Raw genomic sequence first — 20956 nt, 5'->3', positions numbered from 1 at the left:
GCATTGAAGCAACATGAAGGGTGTCTGTTGCATTGAAGCAACATGAAGGGTGTCTGTTGCATTGAAGCAACATGAAGGGTGTCAGTTGCATTGAAGCAACATGAAGGGTGTCTGTTGCATTGAAGCAACATGAAGGGTGTCTGTTGCATTGAAGCAACATGAAGGGTGTCTGTTGCATTGAAGCAACATGAATGGTGTCTGTTGCATTGAAGCAACATGAAGGGTGTCTGTTGCATTGAAGCAACATGAAGGGTGTCTGTTGCAGCGAAGCAACATGAAGGGTGTCTGCTACATTGAAGCAACACGAAGGGTGTCTGCTACATTGAAGCAACATGAAGGGTGTCTGCTACATTGAAGCAACATGAAGGGTGTCTGTTGCAGCGAAGCAACATGAAGGGTGTCTGTTGCATTGAAGCAACATGAAGGGTGTCTGGTGCATTGAAGCAACATGAAGGGTGTATGTTGCATTGAAGCAACATGAAGGGTGTCTGTTGCATTGAAGCAACATGAATGGTGTCTGTTGCATTGAAGCAACATGAAGGGTGTCTGTTGCATTGAAGCAACATGAAGGGTGTCTGTTGCATTGAAGCAACATGAAGGGTGTCTGTTGCATTGAAGCAACATGAAGGGTGTCTGTTGCATTGAAGCAACATGAAGGGTGTCTGTTGCATTGAAGCAACATGAAGGGTGTCTGTTGCATTGAAGCAACATGAAGGGTGTCTGTTGCATTGAAGCAACATGAAGGGTGTCTGTTGCATTGAAGCAACATGAAGGGTGTCTGTTGCATTGAAGCAACATGAAGGGTGTCTGTTGCATTGAAGCAACATGAAGAGTGTCTGTTGCATTGAAGCAACATGAATGGTGTCTGTTGCATTGAAGCAACATGAAGGGTGTCTGTTGCATTGAAGTGAAGCAACATGAAAGTTGTCTGTTGCATTGAAGCAACATAAAGGTGTCTGCAGCATTGAAGCAACATGAATGGTGTCTGCTACATTGAAGCAACATGAAGGGTGTCTGTTGCAGCGAAGCAACATGAAGGGTGTCTGTTGCATTGAAGCAACATGAAGGGTGTCTGTTGCATTGAAGCAACATTAAGCGTGTCTCCAGATTTTAGGCACATTAAGGTGCCTGTCCATTCTGCTGCATCTGTGGGATTTATTGGATGTCTGCTTCTTGTTTGCAGAATAATGTTTCTGTTGCACAGATGGAAGTTTTGGAGTGGTTCTTTATTTATTTATTTATTTATTTTACCAGGTCTTACTTCATTAAAATGTGAACATTCACTTTATAGACATTATTAAGTGGCTCTTTTTTTGATGGTTTGTGTTTGAAATAATGTGTGTAAATGTGAAACCTTATGGTTAAGTGGTGTGTTATTTAGTTATCATTCTGCTCTATGTCATAAAAGTAGAGCAGGTACATTCCTGTCAAGTACATGCAAGTTTATCATATGTATATATAATAGTAATTCAAAACTTATGGTCTGGCTATGGAGGGTATGCATTCTTGTATTTCAGGTAATTCGGCAGAAAAAAGGGGAAACTTATTGATGGCTGTAACTATTGCCATCTTACTTGTCAGGTGGCTGTAACCATTGTCATCTTACTTGTCTGATGGCTGTAACTATTGTCATCTTACTTGTCAGGTGGCTGCAACTATTGTCATCTGACTTGTCAGGTGGCTGCAACTATTGTCATCTGACTTGTCAGGTGGCTGCAACTATTGTCATCTTACTTGTCAGGTGGCTGCAACTATTGTCATCTGACTTGTCAGATGGCTGTAACTATTGTCATCTGACTTGTCATGTGGCTGCAACTATTGTCATCTTACTTGTCAGATGGCTGTAACTATTGTCATCTGACTTGTCAGGTGGCTGTAACCATTGTCATCTTACTTGTCTGATGGCTGTAACTATTGTCATCTGACTTGTCAGGTGGCTGTAACCATTGTCATCTGACTTGTCAGGTGGCTGTAACCATTGTCATCTTACTTGTCTGATGGCTGTAACTATTGTCATCTGACCTGTCAGATAGCTGTCTGCACTATTTTTGTAACTAGCAAACTTTAAACTTTAACTCTAAACTATTGCTAAAACTGGTTGATTGTTACACATGTATGTGTTATTTGTTATCTAGAGTCAATTTAAAACATGCCTTTCAAGCCAGAGTCATAAATGGGATTTTTATTAGATATGGATACTTAGTTGAGCAGATAAGTGGAATTGTTGTGCACTTTGTAATGAAACTTGCCAATCATGTATTTTGTACCAAAACAGTCGGAGTTGTATCCCATCCCAGATCACTCCCAGCTACAGCATGCCTTCAATTCTATCAAGAACTTTCACATTATAAAATGCTCACAAGACATACATGTATTTCAAATTTTGGACATGCATTCCCAACGGAGCTTTTCTCGACTCAACAGGATTTGACAAGCTCATCTCTTAAAAGCTGTGCTGTGTTGAACTTAAACAATAGTTTGGGCCAAACACACTCTTTCGTCAAATTGAATTAATCATTTTCTAATCACTTGAGTTTGACCCGGCACATGATGCTTACATGTAGTTGCAGGTCTTACTTCCAGATATGTGTAGTATCATTGTGCAAAATGGGCCCCATTTTTATAAAGAAAAGGACTGCCAATAGGGGACCTATAAATTTAGCACTTTTGACAACTCCCTTTTTTAAATGTTGGTAACCTCAAACGACACACACTACAAAAATTCTAGATTACTTCCCAATGTATTATCTAGCAAATAGCCACAAATTGAACCAAATATTTTCACCTTTTTGAAAAAGGGAGACCTAATTAATGTTAGAAAAATGGCTACCAAATCATGACAGAGATGGTACTCTGCTTGTTTTCATGTTTAAACATGTGTACAAAAATTAACCTCCAAATTCATGAAACTGCCACACTATTGCAGTATTAACTGTTGAAACTGATACTATGTTTATTTAAGATTTCTGATAACATATGTGCTTGCCATGTAAAATTTAAACTGGTATTTAGAAAGAGCCAACTATTTTAGTTTTCGGAAATGTTTATATTTTAAGATAAAGTTTGCAAGATATATTTTTAATTGAATTGTAGTATAATGTTACAGTTGATTCTTGCCAGGTTGCAGTAATCTTGCCTGCTGTGAAGTGCATTATTAATAAGTACATTGTACATGTATGCTTGCCATTCTACGTATATCAACCCATATTTGTCTCCATCCTCTCTTTCATTGTCTGTATGCAAAGTTTGTGCAGATCAATATGAAATGGTGAATACTCAAAGTCAGACCCTGTTTTTTTACAGTTAACATGGTTAAAGGGACATTACAGAATTGTTACGAAAAAACTTAGATCACATATTTACATAAAACTTAATTATCTATGATTATAGAAAAAATACCTTAAAATATTTCAGTCTGAATTCTCATACTTAAATAAAACTAATTTCCTGTTTAGAGTTTTAACGCTCAAGAAGCATTTTATTCAATTGTTTTTTTTCCCCTTAATTTCTTGTGACCCAGATGTTTGATCGCTCTCAAACATACATGTACGTATGTACAAATGTATGTCCGTTTATCTATATGGTGGGTTTCATTAAGTGCTTACATGTACATGTACACTGCAAGTAACTGTTTCGTTAGCAAAAACCTATTTTGTAATGTTCCTGTAAGGAAACAGGGCAGTGTATTTGTGATGTGCACTGGGATAGAGTAAAAATTGCAACAATACACAAGTAGTGGGAAATTACGTCTGCGGAATTCTGATGTACATGTATGTAGGCTTATGACATAAGGATTGTTCCCATCTACATGTATGTAGGCTTATGACATAAGGATTGTTCCCATCTACATGTATGTAGGCTTATGACATAAGGATCGTTCCCATCTACATGTACATGTATGTAGGCTTATGACATAAGGATCGTTCCCATCTACATGTATGTAGGCTTATGACATAAGGATTGTTCCCATCTACATGTATGTAGGCTTATGACATAAGGATTGTTCCCATCTACATGTATGTAGGCTTATGACATAAGGATTGTTCCCATCTACATGTATGTAGGCTTACATGTATGACATAAGGATTGTTCCCATCTACATGTATGTAGGCTTATGACATAAGGATTGTTCCCATCTACATGTATGTAGGCTTATGACATAAGGATTGTTCCCATCTACATGTATGTAGGCTTATGACATAAGGATTGTTCCCATCTACATGTATGTAGGCTTATGACATAAGGATCGTTCCCATCGTAGGCTTATGACATAAGGATTGTTCCCATCTACATGTATGTAGGCTTATGACATAAGGATTGTTCCCATCTACATGTATGTAGGCTTATGACATAAGGATCGTTCCCATCTACATGCATGTAGGCTTATGACATAAGGATTGTTCCCATCTACATGTATGTAGGCTTATGACATAAGGATTGTTCCCATCTACATGTATGTAGGCTTATGACATAAGGATTGTTCCCATCTACATGTATGTGTCAATGTTGAACACTTTGTATTTCACATGGATTGAACAGTTAGATGCAGCAATAATATACATCATTGGCAGGTATATGTATATGTATATGTACACTATTGATGAGAAGCTGTAAGTGTATGGATCTATTGTTTGGTCTAAGGTTGCCAGTCTCATGTACCATTTATTTATTGTAAATACTGCGAGTAGATTCAGTTTTGTGCTGGCACAAATAACCGGATTGTTAAAACCATGTACCAATATTGTATGTAAATTGCACTTCAATAATAAAAATACTGTATTTGATATTGACACCCAGCTAGAGAGTAACATGTGCAGTAGGTCAAAACTGAAGTTATTAATATTTATGCAAACAAGATCTAGAGGTATTGTGTTTACTTGTACATGAACATTGCACTGCATGGTATTCGCTGTCAATTGTGTACATCAAGAGAAGAATTTAGATGCTTTTATTTATTGATTTTTTGGGTTGAACAAAGAATCGAACCAACGACCTCCGGATTAACACGCCAGCACTCTACCAACTGAGCTACACTAGCCCTATGTTGGCGGTGTCCCTATTCTGTCAATATCTTTGTTCGGGGGTGCCAGTCTTTTATTCATTACATGACAAACGTTTTATCATAGCAGTTGTACTCAGTCAAGATGTTGGAATAAAATAAAAACACCCTGAAAGAATCACACATCAATCGAAAATCAGGTTTATTAACAAAAAAAACTGTTGTCAAATAAGTTTGACAGTGTGTAATACAAATAATTAATGCTTTACCAGGAACTACAATAAGTTTGAAAAATGTGAAGTAAAGTTTCTTTTCATTACATCTATGCATTATTGATATAAATTGAACCATGATTTATGTACACTGTGACTTGTGTATGAAGCAATTATTTCCTAGTATTATGCAAACTGGATTGGAATTGTCTTGGTATTTAGATACCACTTTGGCCATTGGTTTTATCCATTGGTTGTTGAATGTAATTGGAGTGGTCATCAGACAGTCAGACCTCCTCATCTTCATGAAGGATAACAAGCAATGTCCTTGGTGGAGATGGACACAAGACTCATCTTAAGTCTGGTCTTGCATCTTAATCCAGTGAGTACAGAAATGCTGATTGGATTGTCAGACAAGACATTAGTCCAAGTAAGTAAGCCACTAAAGTTTAGAAATATGCAAAGTGTTTGTGCTAAGTGGCAAGAAAGATCAGGCATGGTCATTGCATATATGCAATTATGTATTCCTCCATGTATTGTTAATTTATTATGTTATTGTGTTAATTGTGTAGAATCGCACAAATATTGTATTGCAACGTTCTTGGGTTAATTTTGGGTAAAAACAAAACCACCTAAAAAACTATGTATTCATTTGAAAAGAAGGGTGTGTGTTTAAAATATTTCAAAACAATGTATTCTTTAATACACATTCATGTAGCAGTAAATGTCAATAGAGATTGAGTAGTTTTTTAAAAATTTGTTCAGGTAAAGTGTTAAGGAGCTTTTAGTGTCCAACTTTGCCTACATTTCATCCAGAGTTCACATGGTTACAATAAGTCCTGTACCTTTCTGCCTTTAATATATGTAGGAATTAAAGAAAGGGTACATGTACTTTAGTTTGAAAATGGACTTTTACATAAAGTACATGTACAGATGTTGTCGTACATGTAATTTGGATTGAAATTGGGCATTGTAGTAATGCAGAGCCTTAAAAAGACTGTAACCCAATATCATGAAACTCAAATAAATTGAAGCTTATGATTAGATAAATATATGCAGTAACAAGAAACTCACTTTGGTTTGCAAGTAATGTTTACTTGATCCTGTACGTACATGTATGGCATGACCTTACACGACACCAATGAATAGTAAGTTTGATGAACATGTAGAGTTTGGTGAGCAGTGGAATGACATTGGGTTCCTTTCTCTTATTATCTTCAAGCAAACTTGATTCCTCAATTCTGATTGGTTGGCCCAAAGCAACAAGAGATGTGATATAAACCTACATGTACATGTATATCACACGGCACGGTAGCACACCTTGTGTATTGCACCATTCTAATTTAACGTATTGTGCTATTGTAAGCCAAGTATGGGCAAAATTTAAAGCTGTTTCAACACCATGTATTGTGTCAGTCTGAGCATCATGTTTGCTTGAAGATAAATTTATCATCACACACATACTCATAGAATATGATAATAAAGTGTGTCCACACACATTATGGATCATGGGAAGCAGTCAGTATTGTACTTCTGTGATAACTAATAGGGTACACTTTCAAATATCACATCCATATTTGTTTTGCCTACAGTCATACAGAGCTTAATGCAACGTTTAATAAAATACAACTCAGTTAAATAAAAACACATGTACATGTACCTGACCTTACATTGTGAAAGTGACTATTTGATTTGTGTTTTATGTGATATTTGACTCCATTATTGACCAGTTATGCGTGTACTGTACATGTTGCATGTTTTGTTCTCCAACATGTAAATAAATGCAAATCATGACATACCACACACAATATACAATTGTTGAATGCTGTGACTGTGTCCATGGTATTTTGTGCACCCAAGGGGGAAAATTGCACTCGAGGCGATGCCGAGGGTGCCATTTTCTCCCCCAAGGGTGTACAAAACCCATGGACCCCCCATCACAGCTTGCAATATACAATTGCTGTGACGGGGTCCATGGCGTTTTGTACACTCGAGGGGGAAAATGGAACCCGAGGCGAAGCCGAGGGTGCCATTTTCCCTCAATGGTGTACAAAACCCATGGACCCCAGTCACAGCGTGCAACAATTTTTTTGTTATACCTTTGTATAATTGTTATTCCTCTTGCTTCTCGAAGTTCTGTTGTCATCTTTAAACATGTTACATTATTACGACAGACTATTCATTGTTTAATAAGCAGAAGAACAAGAAACAATTCCCTCGAACCCGTGGCTGTTTCGCACACAGCGCTGGAAATCGACCAATGCTGGGAACGATCAAGGTGATGTACACCGGTGTACATCACTTTTCATGTTACCTGGCCCGTCGAGCCATGTTACATGTGCTTTTGTTGCGCGTCACATGATTGGTTCTCGACCAATCTCGACCAATCAAACTTCACAGTTTGTTACTGAGGTATACCTTGGTAACATCCTCTTCTCAAAGTTCTGTTGTCATCTTCAAACATTAATACAACAGAGTTTTCATTTAATAAGCAGAGAAACGGATGTTCAAAAAGAAACAATTCTTCACTGTTCCCTCGAACCCGGGGCTGTTTTGTACAGCGCTGGAAATCAAACAATGGTGGAACGATCAAGGTAATGTACACTGGTTAATAAAACTTGTGTTACCTGCCCCGCTGTGCACAATTTGTTACCGAGGTATAACAAACATATTTGTTTCACATCATGTGATTGGTTCTCAACCAATCAAACTTCACAATTTGTTACCGAGGTATAACAAGTATAGTGCCGTGCAACAAATACGCATGTACTGTACCATGGCTAAAGATGCGAGCTACGTGTAATGCACAGTGCGCCGGGTAACATGAAAAGTGATGTACACCAATGTACATCACGGTGTACATCACCTTGATCATTCCCACCGTTGGTCGATTTCCAGCGCTGTAAGAAACACACCGGGTTCGAGGGAACAGGTGAAGAATTGTTTCTTATTTGAACTGTTCGTCTGCTTTTTAAACCATGATAAAACTATGCATTGCTCCGTCTTTTTAATGTTTGAAAATGACAGCAGAACTTCGAGAAGAGGAATAACAATGTTACCAAGGTTTAACAAAACAATTGTTGCACGCTGTGACTGGGGTCCATGGGAAAATGGCTTCCCCTCGGGTGCCATTTTCCCCCTCGGGTGTACAGAACTCCACGGACCCCATCACAGCGTGCAACAATTGTATATTGGTTCATGTATATGTACATGTACATGCCAATGAATGCAAATCATGACATCCACACACACATACATTTTTTAACTGCGTGTTTCTTCCAAAAATGTGATGACCTTCTTTGTTTCTTACTTTTATCATAACCAGGTTAAATTGGGTGTGTTGAAGGGAAGTTACTGACTGAATGGCTTCTTAACGAACATGTTATTAAACATAAGGCATAGACACATGTAGCTTAGTTGCCTGGTGCTAGCATGTTAATCCAGAGGTTGCAGGGTTCAAGTCACACTGTAGTATTGTGTATTTGTTCAACCCTAAATTATTTAAAATGTACCCAGTCAGTTTTCTTTTTGGGTACTTAAATAACAAAGGAAGAGCTACATACATTATACATGAGCTATGTGTTGAAAAACAACAAGTCCCAGCCTAGGAGAAATTAAAGTTATTTATGTTGCTTTAACCAGTCATGACCAGGGCCCAATTTCATAGTGTTGCATTTAAGCACAAAAGAAGCTATATAAAGCCTCCAAATTATGCTAACCTTAAACCATATAAACCAGAATAAGGTAACCAGCCAAACACCATGCCACACGTGCAATTTGTGACTGGTATCCTACTCATTTATGATCAGCAGAAAACTGTTGGGTAACAATAATTACTGGCATAACACCTTTCTTGGTGACAAGTAATGGGGAGAGGTTGATGGTATAAAGCATTGCGAGAAACAACTCCCTCTGAAGAGCCATAGTTTTTCAAGAAAGAAGTAATTTTCCATGAATTTGATTCTGAGACCTTAGATTTATAGAACTTCAGGTCTCGAAATCAACCATCTAAAAGCACACAACTCGTGTGACAAGGGTTATTTTTCTTTCATTATTATCTTGCAACCCCGATAACCGATTGAGCTCAAATTTTCACAGGTTTGTTATTTTATGTTGAGATACACCAACTGTGAAGGCTAGTCTTTGACAATTACCAATAGTGTCCACTACCTTTAAGCAGCTCTATAAAATTGGACCCTGGGCATAATTTTATTAAGATGCTAACACAACATTCTAATAACAAGAATTAACTTGGGTACCAGTCACAGCAATCGAACTTAATGGTATTCTGACTGGTTACCTATTTGCAAAAGTGTGTTTGTGCTTAGCAAGAGATTGTGCTTACAAGCTTTTTGAATTTGGGCCCAGATGATGTCTGCATGCACAACTGTTTTGTATACACGACCGGAAGTCAAGTGAACTTACTTTTGAGTACACTCAGAATAGCGGAATGTTAATCATTTGCCTGTACATTCTATAGTGCATGCACTCACTTTGCAACAATTTGTTTCCTCCAAACAAAAATGAACTTGGAATTGCCTTTGTCATTTTGCTCTACAAATGAGGCTTATGAGAGGATGTCCCAATAGTTCAATACCAGTATACCATGTTTCCTTGTGATTCATGCAGCCACAACCAATGTGCCAAGATGAAGACCAGTATGTGCTTTGATGGGGGTTTGTACACCACTTCATCTTCACATTAATGGTACAGGTAGTGATTGTCACTTGAAGTTCACATTGTTGATTGTTGGTACAGACAGCGATTGTACTTTCAAGTTCACATTGTATCCAACTGTTTTACAAGTCCCTCCCTTTCCTTGATAGTTTTCCAAGCTTGGTCTTTTTCTTTTTTCGTTGGGGAGCGCTTCTTTTGCCTTGCAGCCATAATACGACGAAATGCATCCATGGTCTGAAGTGAAAACAAAATTGTGATAGGTGTAATTACCCGATGAATGATCAGAAAACTTTCTATGACTTATTAACTGTTTCTAAACATGTATCCTTTAATTACAATACATTGCACAGTATAACACTTGAATGTAATTCCTCGTAAAACCCTTTTAGTTCAGGCATTATTTTAGATAGTTATCAACATTCCCAAACTCCTGGTCAGAAATCATTTACTTTGGCAGACAACTTTAAAGATTAAGAATGGTAAAACATTTTGAGGCTCTGCATGTTAAGATGGATTTCTTGTACCTCATGCAGCCACAACTATAAAAGAAAATCTCTTTTGGCTCCGAGAAGAGCTTTTAATTAATTCTCAACATTTTAACCAACATGCTGTGTCTTCAAGAGATAGAAGAAGACAAATCACCCCAAAACACTGCCAGTTGTTTGTGTTCATGCCATTCCTCTTGTTTTGCAAACACAAAGTGGTCTAGTTGGTATGACACTGCTCTAGAAATGCAAAGGTCGTGGGTTCAAATCCCACTCGAGTAGCCTGCCTGTAATTATTGTTCACAGAAATCGGGAAAGTACCGAGTATACAGTGCTAACACACATCGGTGTATATGGGTAAAACCAGAATTAATATTCTTCATCCCGATGCAAATTTAACAACTATTGAACAAAGTTGCATGTTTATTTAACACCCCTTACAAATATACTGTCTTTTCATTGGTTTAGAGGGCGTCACATGATATGTCTTAGTTTTACTAGACGGCGGCCATGTGATAGTGCATCGTTTGCCGTGTGATAGTGCATCGTTTGCTGTGTGATAGTCTGACGACTGCAGTACCCAGATGTCTTTTTACCCACCTCGAACCCAATATGAAGATGATAAATAGTCTGTTAGGGTGTTATAAAACAAATATTGACTGCTTTAGCTCGTGCTATGGTTAAAACTACGACTCCCTCGGTGATCCCCGGACCATTCCATTTCAAAATAGAACGCTCTGGGGATCACCTCGGGAGTCATAGTTTTAACCATAGCACTCGAAGCAGTCAATATTTGTATAATGTGCATGTACAATTTTTTGACCATTTCTTGTAAGAGAAGCTTCATATCAAACTTTGTATTTCAAAGTGCTAGCTAGTATGAATATGTAATGTACAAATACCTCATTATCACAAGCTCTCATTTTTTGTCTTAGTTCTTGGCGTTTTAATTCTTCTTTGGCTAGTCTATATAATCTCATCTTCTGGCTGCGATTATGTGCAGATAGAGCTCGTAATTCAGCTTGTCTCTTCTCAAGCTCCACTAAGATTTCATCATCAGTGTCATCTGTGACAGGATCATCAGCATCTAGTAGACCTGCAAGACAATCATGCCCAAACTACTATTACATGTACATCTTCAAGACAATCATGCCCAAACTACTATTACATGTACATCTTCAAACCTCAAAACCAAAAACCTTGAGTTAAAATCACTGGTCTGGTCCAGAATAGCTAACACCTCTCATACACAACAACAATCCATTATCGAGTACATCCTAATCTATGGAATGTACAGTTCATTTTACATATTTAACCGTTCGAAAATAGCTTTCAGTTTTACTTATAAATTGTGACTTTGAGTCTCCCATTTCAGTTTATCACCAATAACAAGACAGAAACTGTCTTTGATATAACCATCACACATTTTAAGTTTGTTTCAACAATCAGGCACCCTTTTTAAATAAATAAAAGGCCTTGTTCTTGGCCCATTGCTGTTTTTGCTGTTGATTATTGACATCTAGTAAGGAGATCAATACCAGACTCGTTGCTGATGACACTGCTCTCATTAGTCATCAGGACCCCATGAATTAAAAACCATTACTCAAACCCAGTTGGTCCACAATAAGAGTACATGTATAATGCTAGCAAACTCACATTCAGCCTTAGAAAATCCAAAATGTGTGAATGTTCCTTCAAAAATAAGAGGCTGTGTGATTGTTAAAACAAACTTAGAATGGGTGATCATTATATCAATGACAGTTTCTTAGAATGGGTGATCATTATATCAATGACAGTTTCTTAGAATGGGTGATCATTATATCAATGACAGTTTCTTAGAACATGTAGAATGGGTGATCATTATATCAATGACAGTTTCTTGTTATTGATAATTTACTGAAATTGAAGACTCGTATTCACAATTTATGTTTAAAACTAATATTTGGGAGCTTTTAAAAAAATTACCATTTACACGCAAGTCTTTGGTAACTGAGTCAGCTTCAGGTACTTCAAAACAAGATAATTAAATAATTGTTGAATTTAATGCATAACTACAACATTAACCATCTCCATAGTAAACTCAGTATGCTCGGCATTAAGATCTTTATCAATATAAAGTGCTAAGTTTTGTCATGATTTATTGTATTTATCAAAACTCCTGCCAGAGTGTTTAATAATTTGTTCACATTGCAGGCCTGGAATTACAATTTTTTAGGGCAAGGCCACTTTGGCCTTGGATATAGGCAAATTTTGAAGGGCACCAAGGCCAGTAGAAAGGGCACCAAGGCCAAAAGTTTTAAAATAAAGAAGGCGTGAAGGCCAGTAAGTTATCGAAAGGGTCATGAGCCTTATTAAACAAGTAAATTAAAAAATTGGCTAAAGGTTTCCCTATGGGTGGTTAACCCAATGGAACAGTTTTTTTGAATAAGATATGTTATTCAAGATAATGATAAATCAAATCTTATTCATAAAGACACCAAATGATTTTGTAAAAAGAAGAAGTAAACGCTCCAAATGCTCTTTTTGCGTCTTTATTTTGGCAAATTCCTTCGTAAACATTTCCAAGAGTCATTTCATTCACCAACAATATTTCGTCCGTTCGCAATTGGAGGATACCATTTATGGGCATTTTAACAACAGCGCCCTCTGTTGATCAATGGATTGTGTTAGACTGGTTCCTTGTGAAATCGGGACGTCAGATAAACGAGCGTGTGGATTATATGCGATGCAGGTTAGCGCTAGCGTGTGCGATGACTCGGGAGTGGAATCTCCGTTGCGCTTGTAACGTTAAATACCATGACTGCTATAGAGTTCCCTGGATTAATATTGTTGGCCGTAAGTAGTCGGCCGAAAACAAATGTTTGTGTCAATAATAAAATCTTGGGCTTGGGTAAAAAAAGGGCACGACGGCCAACGGGAAAAAAGGGCACGGCAGTTTTGGCCGTGAAAATGGTAATTTTTCGAGGGGCATCACGGCCAGTTGGAAGGGCATCAACGGCCATGGCTGTCGTGGCCGGGGTGTAATTCTAGGCCTGACATTGAACAAGATTCATAATTATTATACATGGCATTAAAGGGAAGGTACACGTTTGGTAATTACTCAAAACAAATATTAACTTAAAAAATGACTTGGTAACGAGCATTGGCTAGCAGTTGATAGTATAAACCATTGCGGGAAACAACTCCCTCTGAAGTAACAGTGTTTTTGCGAAAGAGGTAATTTCTCACTAAAATATTCAAAAAGACTTCTAGCTAGAAGTTCTTTTATTCCTGAAAGCACACAAATTAGTCCAACAAGGGTGTCTTTTCTTTCATCATTTTCTCGCTATGTCGATGACCAATTGAGCCCAAATATTCACAGGCTTGTTATTTTATGCTTATGATGGGATACACTAAGTGAAAACACTGGTCTTTGACAATCTGACAATTACCAAACGTGTACACTGCCTTTAAACACCCGTTTTAGACAGGTGCGCCAGAGTGGCGCCGAACCAGATAGATTAGGAGCAACTCTACGTGTAGGTCAACCATATACATGTAAATAATGGTTTCAAACAGGCGAACTTAACATAACATTCAGAATTTGGTTTGGCGCTACTCTGGAGCGGCTATCTGAAACAGGTGTAAGTCTCATTCATCCTACTTCAATAAATGATTCTCATCCAACTCCTGATTGGTCCACAGTCTTATGAGTATTTACTAACAATTACATGCCCGCATACATTTATTTCATCATGCATATTGATCTGTCAACATGCATTGTACACATGTGCATCTTACATGGAATGTTGATCATTTTAAACAGTTAATTGTTCATTAAGTAAAAAGCCTCTTTATTCTGTAATACGTTAGCTGCTCGCAAGCTGATGTTGTCGATGTAAATCAAATGAAGTTCAAAATCTAGAAATAAAACTACTAAGATGAAGATTATATTGTTTTTGTTTGAGTTTAATAAACTTGTTCTCAAGTTGCAGGTAGGATGACAACTAGTTATCACACTTGGTTTTATGGAATACAAACACATTGAGGGAATCAGCATCCCTAATCCAACTAGGCCTTCATCCCTCAGTCTTCGTCCCACGGCCTTCAGATATGGGTGGCAAAAGTGCATATTTGTCAGTATTCCACTTGTACTTGTGTAAGAACTGATAATATATTATAATGACTATTATTATAGAACTAGAAATGTTAGTCCTACCAAGATGAAGTAGTTCTTCTCTCAACCTTGCTTCTAAGGCTCTTGTATGAGGAACAGTGAATCGGTTGCCATTCTTGGGAGAAGAAACGTCTTTCACTTCACTACCATCTCCCTGTGTAGTCAACATTGCAATCATAATTGATTCATTCGTGTGTGGAGGAACAATTTTAAAGATAAAAAATAAATTGATTAGATTTCAGGATGACTAACAACAAGTTTCTGTTCCTTCAGAAATCTCCTATGTACAACTTTTGCAACAGAATATTTTGTATAAAATCAAACATATTTTCCCACAACATCTGAACAGAAATAACACATTTTCAATGCTACACACTGTACATGTAACACTACAAATTGCATCTAGATTTCCCATTTACTCATGAAATAAACTAACATCTCAAATGAAATGTCCATTTAAAATACTTCAATTTTTTCCCCTCACTACCCTTTTCCCCCAAAGAATGTTATCAGAAATAAACCACAATTTGATTGGCCTTATCATGACACATGACTACCAATGAATATTAATTAGCACTATAGCAATAACCATCGTGATACTATTGGAATGTCACCGCTTACCTTGAGGTTTGTTTCTGAGATGATGTCTTCAACAGGTGTCATAATGTTCTCTTCTACTAGTGCTGATATAAGACGTTGCGTCAGAGGACCAAATGGACAGATGTCCTCTTCTCGACTATAAAGCAAATGTATTTTCATGTCAAAAGCACATGTAAACATGTACAAAATGGCTGGCATACATGAACATGGATGTAGCTATAGCAATAAACACATCATGATGAGGTACATGTACAATGGTGGTCAACAAACAGGACAGTGTGCTGCAGGTATGTAGCCAGCCACTATACCAAATTCAACTAGTTGGATTTGCAAGTGGCGCTTACAGGTACTTTAAATGCCACCTCTTGGAAGGGCCAATGTAAATGATCAAGAATGATAGATTTCAAGCTTTTACAAACTATTGTGTCTCATAACTGTGTTTTTAAAGATCTACAATACATGCAAATCGACATAGTGTTGTCCACTGTAAACATAGGCCTCTTTAAGCGAAAATGAAAACCCCTGCAGCAATTTTGTACATACGTGTCTGTAGAAGTTTTCTAACAGAAATCTTTTATATTAGTGGTAATATGACAAACATCCTGAAAATGGTTGGAGAGCACCTTCTTTTTGTACTTGTTTTACAAATGTTCTGAAATTGCACTCTGTATTTAACTAGTCTATTAGGCCGTGTCCGAATTAGCGGCTACAGCTATGGCTATGGCTAGATTTCGGCATCACCATGCGCCGAGGTATAGGACGTCCTTAGCAACACCCTTAGTATCAGCCGTAGCCGTAGCTGTAGCCGTAGCCGTAGCCTCCAATTCGGATTGGGCCTTAGTTAGGTATACCTCTCTGCTTTCTTGAGTAGTGCTTTTGCCTCTTTACTGTTTGCACTGTTCAACGAGCTCTTCTTCTTCTCACCAATTTTGTTTCCTTTCAATGAATAAAAATATAACTTAATGTCAGATAAAAGTCATTCAAACTTTTTCATTAAAAAACGTCATAACTCCATCTGAGGGCGTACATGTAATGTTTGCCCAAGTGGGAATATATTGCCATACCTTCTCTTTGTTCTTCTAACAGGTCTTCTTGAGCCCATCTGAGAGCATAGTGTTTGCCCAATGGTGGAATCTTGAAGTAGTCCATATCATCATCTGATGTCTTGAGCATATCGTCTAATACTTTAATATCATCACTTGAGATATCTGCACAGTATGGTTCCAATGATGTCCAGAATCTATCTGGTGCATCGTTACGAGGAATGCGTGGTGGTACAGGCTCAGCCAGGGGATCGTCAGTGAATTCATATTCTTGCAGTTTTTGCTGATGAAAATGAGCAAACAGTAGTCAGAATTAAATCCTACTTGAACCCCTAGAGACATAGAACTAGGGTGGAAGCTTAAGATAGAGACCAGGAGGTACAGATTCAGATTGCAGAGACCGGGAGCAGAACCACTACAACTAAACAAAGCCCCTTTTGGGTGCATTCATTCACAGAGGTCTGTCTTATAGCATTGGTCTGACAATGGGCCGTATAAATAAAAACTAGCAATTACTTATCAGGTAAAAGGTCCAGCACTAGCAAAAGGTCGATAATCAGGCATGAGCATTTGCTCAAATCTCTATAAATAACCTTTTACTTGATTAACTTTTTACTTGACTGGGATAAGTAAATGGTCGGACTAGTAAATAATAATAATAATAATAATAATAGTAATAATTTGGGGGCTAATCATCCTTACTCGCAGCTAAGAGCTGAATTGCGAAGGACGCGGCTACAACGTGTTCGAGAAGCAGGCATGCAAGGGCGCCTTTGGCTGCCAGCCACATCAACCCATTATGACCAGGGAGCACAGCCAAGATCGAAAGTGTTTGATTTTTCTCCGAGGGAGGAAAACCGGGCGTTCTGGAAAACCCTTGCGGCACAGCAGAGAACCAATGCACAACTCAACTCACATATGGACCCAGCCAGGAATCGAACCGGGGTCACCTTGGTGAGAGGCGAGCGCTTTACGCACCAATCTTTGGAGCTCCGGTGTGGAGAGGATGGCTGTTTCCTCATCATAGCCACTGCCGCCATCAAAAACTTGACGAAGTGGAAACTACCGCCTGCATTTCAGATCTCTGAGTCCATGCCCGCTATTGTTATACTCCTGAATACCCTGCTAGTGTGCTTTTCTCTGACTATTTACTAATCCGTTCAAGTAAAAGGTGTTTAGTCCAGTGAAAGGTTATTTATAGAGGTTTGAGCAAATTCTCATGCCTGATCTGCCAATGCTGGACTTTTCATCTTGTAAAACTACAAGTAATGCTTCGTGTGACCAGGCTGTTTTTTCTGAGAAAACTTGCAGCGTGTCGCGTAAAAACCAATACATAAGTGACGGGTATCTGTTCGTGAAAACTACTTTAAAATTTAGCATACAAATTGACTGTACATGTGTATGAGAAAACTCAAAACACAGAGTAGTTGTTTTTAGCCTTGCGCCAGCGCATATGTATTTCAATGTAAACAAAAATGGCAAATCTACATGTGGCTATTTGTGAACACACAAAAACAGGAGTTTGGTAAAATGGTTGTTGTGTAATCCTGGTAATGTATTTAGCCCTGGAAACCTTGAGAAAATGTTGATGTCATACATGTAACAACATCCAAATTGTGTAAAACTCCATATTTGGCAAAAGAATTGCCTCTTCATGAAAACAGTGAGGATGTGTTGTATTTGAAGCAGAGAGTGTCATGGCTGAGTGAATAATAGCATCAAGTTCAAGTCTGCTGCAGTCACAGGAGTGTGGGTTCGAATCCCGGTTGTGACACTTGTGTCCTTGAGCAAGATACTTTACTATAATTGCTTCTCTTCTTCCAGGGGTATAAATGGGTACCTGCGAGGTTAGAGGTTGATATTGTGAATGAAAAGCCAAAAGTGCCTTACAGGCAGCTCAGGGCTGTATACTCCCTAGGGAGCTGAGAAACATTAACGGGGTGTTAGTGGCCCAATGACCAGGGCACTAATGTAAAGCGCATTGATATGAAGCATATTGTGAGCAATGTAAACTACTTACATGCATACTCTTTGCCTTGGGTCTTCCTGATGGAGCAGATGGAGTTGTTGGTGTAGTGGCTGCTGCCATTGCACCTTGTTTACCTCCAGACTCTTTCATCTTCTTAGGAGGTTTCTCAGGTTTCTCAGCTTTCTCATCAACACGACTTCTTTTGCCAGATGGTGTTGAGGAATCATCTTTCTGCTACAGATGAAATAAGATTCAATGATAAGACTAATCGAAACCCCACTGGGTTATAAGCTATAACCATTTAATCCTCCTACTTTTAATTTGTTAGAATAAAAACTTAATAAATGCCCAGAAAGCTTTGATACCGACTAGAGCAAGCTAGTCCCTTATGTTAGAAACAATGAGAACCTCATCCATAACCGTTGCCACATGGAAGCTAAGTTCCTTTTTGCCATGCGTGTTGCAGTTTTTCACCCTCAGCTGGATCCAAAATATATTCAATACGTTGAGCAATAGTACCGAGTACCAGCAAACATTAAACAAATATTAAAACTACGACTCCCGAGGTGATCCACGGAGTGTCTGTTTTCCCTAGGCACACACAAGTTTTAAAAAGTAGTCAATATTTGTTTTATAACACCCCAACAGTTGGCAGGGGCAAATAATTTGAATATCCGGTTAGTGGCGAATAATTTTTCCTAACCACAACCGAGAATTCTGATTTTGACCTAACGGGATCCGCAATGGGCGGATACCTTTTAATAAACCAGATAGTCCTCTAACTACAACCAAGAAACCGGATTCCTATTTTCCGCGATTGTCGGGGCGACGACCGATAGGAATATTTTGTTTGAATCTTTATGAAACTTCTATTAAGACAGAATAAAACAGCATAAAATAAGTATTTAACTATGCTCACCTCCGTAAAGAGTAAAAAACAATAACATTTACGACGTAGTTTGTTCAAAGATTATGAAAGTTTTCCTTCACGTAGAGTCAATCACGGTATCAAAAGGAAAAGCAAATCGCCATCTTCAAATTAGATCTGGTTATTTTTATCAAAAACTGAGTGACACTGTGTACAACTTATATCAATGTGCCCTACGAACAACCACAAACAAACAGCGCCCTCTAATTCTTTTTAAATTGCGCCCTCTAGCGGCAGAAAAAACTATTGGAATATCCGGTTAATTTTGGATAGTTGGCCAGCGGTAAACCGTATACCAAACTTCACTATTCCCCCAGCACTACCCAACAGACTATTTATCATCTCAACACATACTGTTTCAGATACACAGATGCATAACTGTTTGGGTTCGAGGTGGGTAAAAAGACATCTGGGTACTGCACGCTGTGTGATAGTCAGGCAAACGATGCACAACCGCGCTCTAAACCAATGAAAAGGCAGAATATTTGTAAGGGGGCATTATAAAACATACTATGGTATAGCTACACACCAACTGTTAGGAACGCATATCAAAGTCTATCAACTGTATTAGTCTGTAGTCTTTTTTAATGTTATTGATATTATTTGGTTTGTGCTTTATTTGATATTTACTTTATTAGTAACTTCTCTTCATAAGATCTACGTTACCAATGAATGAAAAACATCCAGCAGCATCAAACGTTTCTTATCTAGTTAATAGGACTGTGTATCTGTGTACAGCATAGAGTCAGAGTCATAGTAACGGCCGAGTCACACAGCAGTGAGCACAAAAACGATAAAACGATAAAAATCACGACGCAAAAAGACACATTCTATTGGTTGAATTGCTCCACGCAGAATATGCACACGCTCATTCAACCAATGGAATGCGTTCTCTTTGTGTCATTATCGTTCTGGTTATCGCTGCAGTGGGACGAGGCCTTAAGACCTATCTTCATCTTACTGGTTTTCCTTTTCCACTTGCTGGTGATGGTGTGAGAACTCCTTTCTTGTCACGTCTGTCCAGCCAATCCACTAGTGTTTTATTTTCTGTTTCTAGTTGCAGCATGCGTTTAGATACAGCAGCCAACAAGGTTTCCAGTTCAAGTTGAAGTGTATCTAATTCATCCATCACAATGCCTTCTTCTTCATCTCGCTGTAAAACTAAAAGTTATATGGATAATGGATAAATGTGTACATGTACATGACATGTGATGTGTATGTTTCTTGGATTATTGTACCTGAAACATGTTAAAGGTTTATGCTGTCTCTTTATTGTAATCATCATCACATGCCAAAATTAACCTTTTTCTTTTAAACAAATAGAAGACAAAAACTTGTTTAACTTGACATCACAAGGACCATTATTTATTTAATGTTATAGTAGTACATTTTAGCATGATAACGTGAATCACCATCTAAACAATTATGAGATTTCAAAAATAAACATAGTTGTAACCAAAACAAAGTGCCTGTTGTGCATGATTTATAATAAACCAAATATACAAGCAAATTTCTGCTTCAAACAATGTACAACATGTACTTGACATTTGCAGTTAATTGCCCTCTAGATTGTGCACAATACGATGGAGATGTCTCACCTGTAGTGTATCTCGGACAGGACTTCTCATGATCAACTGGTATAAACTCTTGGAATTGAAGAGGACAATCTTTCACCTCGGTCATCTTCATGATGGAAGTCTGCAACAAAAACACAAATATTATTATTATTAATATTAATTCTGCTAAAGAAACCAAGGATGCCTCAAAAGTAAACTTTCATTCATAACAACCCCAGTTGTTATTTGTTAGTTGACAGTTTCACTATTCCTATTGGTGGAGAGCGCGTCACGAGGGCGTGTATAAACCTTTGTTTATGACCAGTAAAAA

General features: G+C 38.0%; 1 protein-coding gene across 1 annotated transcript in view; it reads right to left on the bottom strand.

Moving 5' to 3' along the window:
* Positions 1-943: 943 nt before the first annotated feature.
* The window catches only part of LOC139942581 (transcriptional adapter 3-B-like), a 31162-nt gene continuing 11149 nt past the window's right edge, over positions 944-20956 (bottom strand). Inside the window, exons 2-10 of the mRNA XM_071939438.1 lie at positions 20668-20767; positions 20031-20230; positions 18193-18375; positions 16194-16455; positions 15981-16065; positions 15151-15265; positions 14572-14683; positions 11276-11469; positions 944-10122 (exon numbers count right to left, since the gene is read on the bottom strand). Of these exons, the coding sequence (XP_071795539.1) occupies positions 9991-10122; positions 11276-11469; positions 14572-14683; positions 15151-15265; positions 15981-16065; positions 16194-16455; positions 18193-18375; positions 20031-20230; positions 20668-20758 (1374 nt within the window). The 5' untranslated portion in view covers positions 20759-20767 and the 3' untranslated portion in view covers positions 944-9990. The remainder of the gene's footprint in view (positions 10123-11275; positions 11470-14571; positions 14684-15150; positions 15266-15980; positions 16066-16193; positions 16456-18192; positions 18376-20030; positions 20231-20667; positions 20768-20956) is intronic.

The sequence above is a fragment of the Asterias amurensis genome, chromosome 10 (assembly GCF_032118995.1).
Source record: "Asterias amurensis chromosome 10, ASM3211899v1".
Taxonomy (NCBI): Eukaryota; Metazoa; Echinodermata; class Asteroidea; order Forcipulatida; family Asteriidae; genus Asterias; species Asterias amurensis.
Note: the sequence above shows the minus strand (reverse complement) of the source record. Positions and strands in the feature narration are given on the sequence as shown.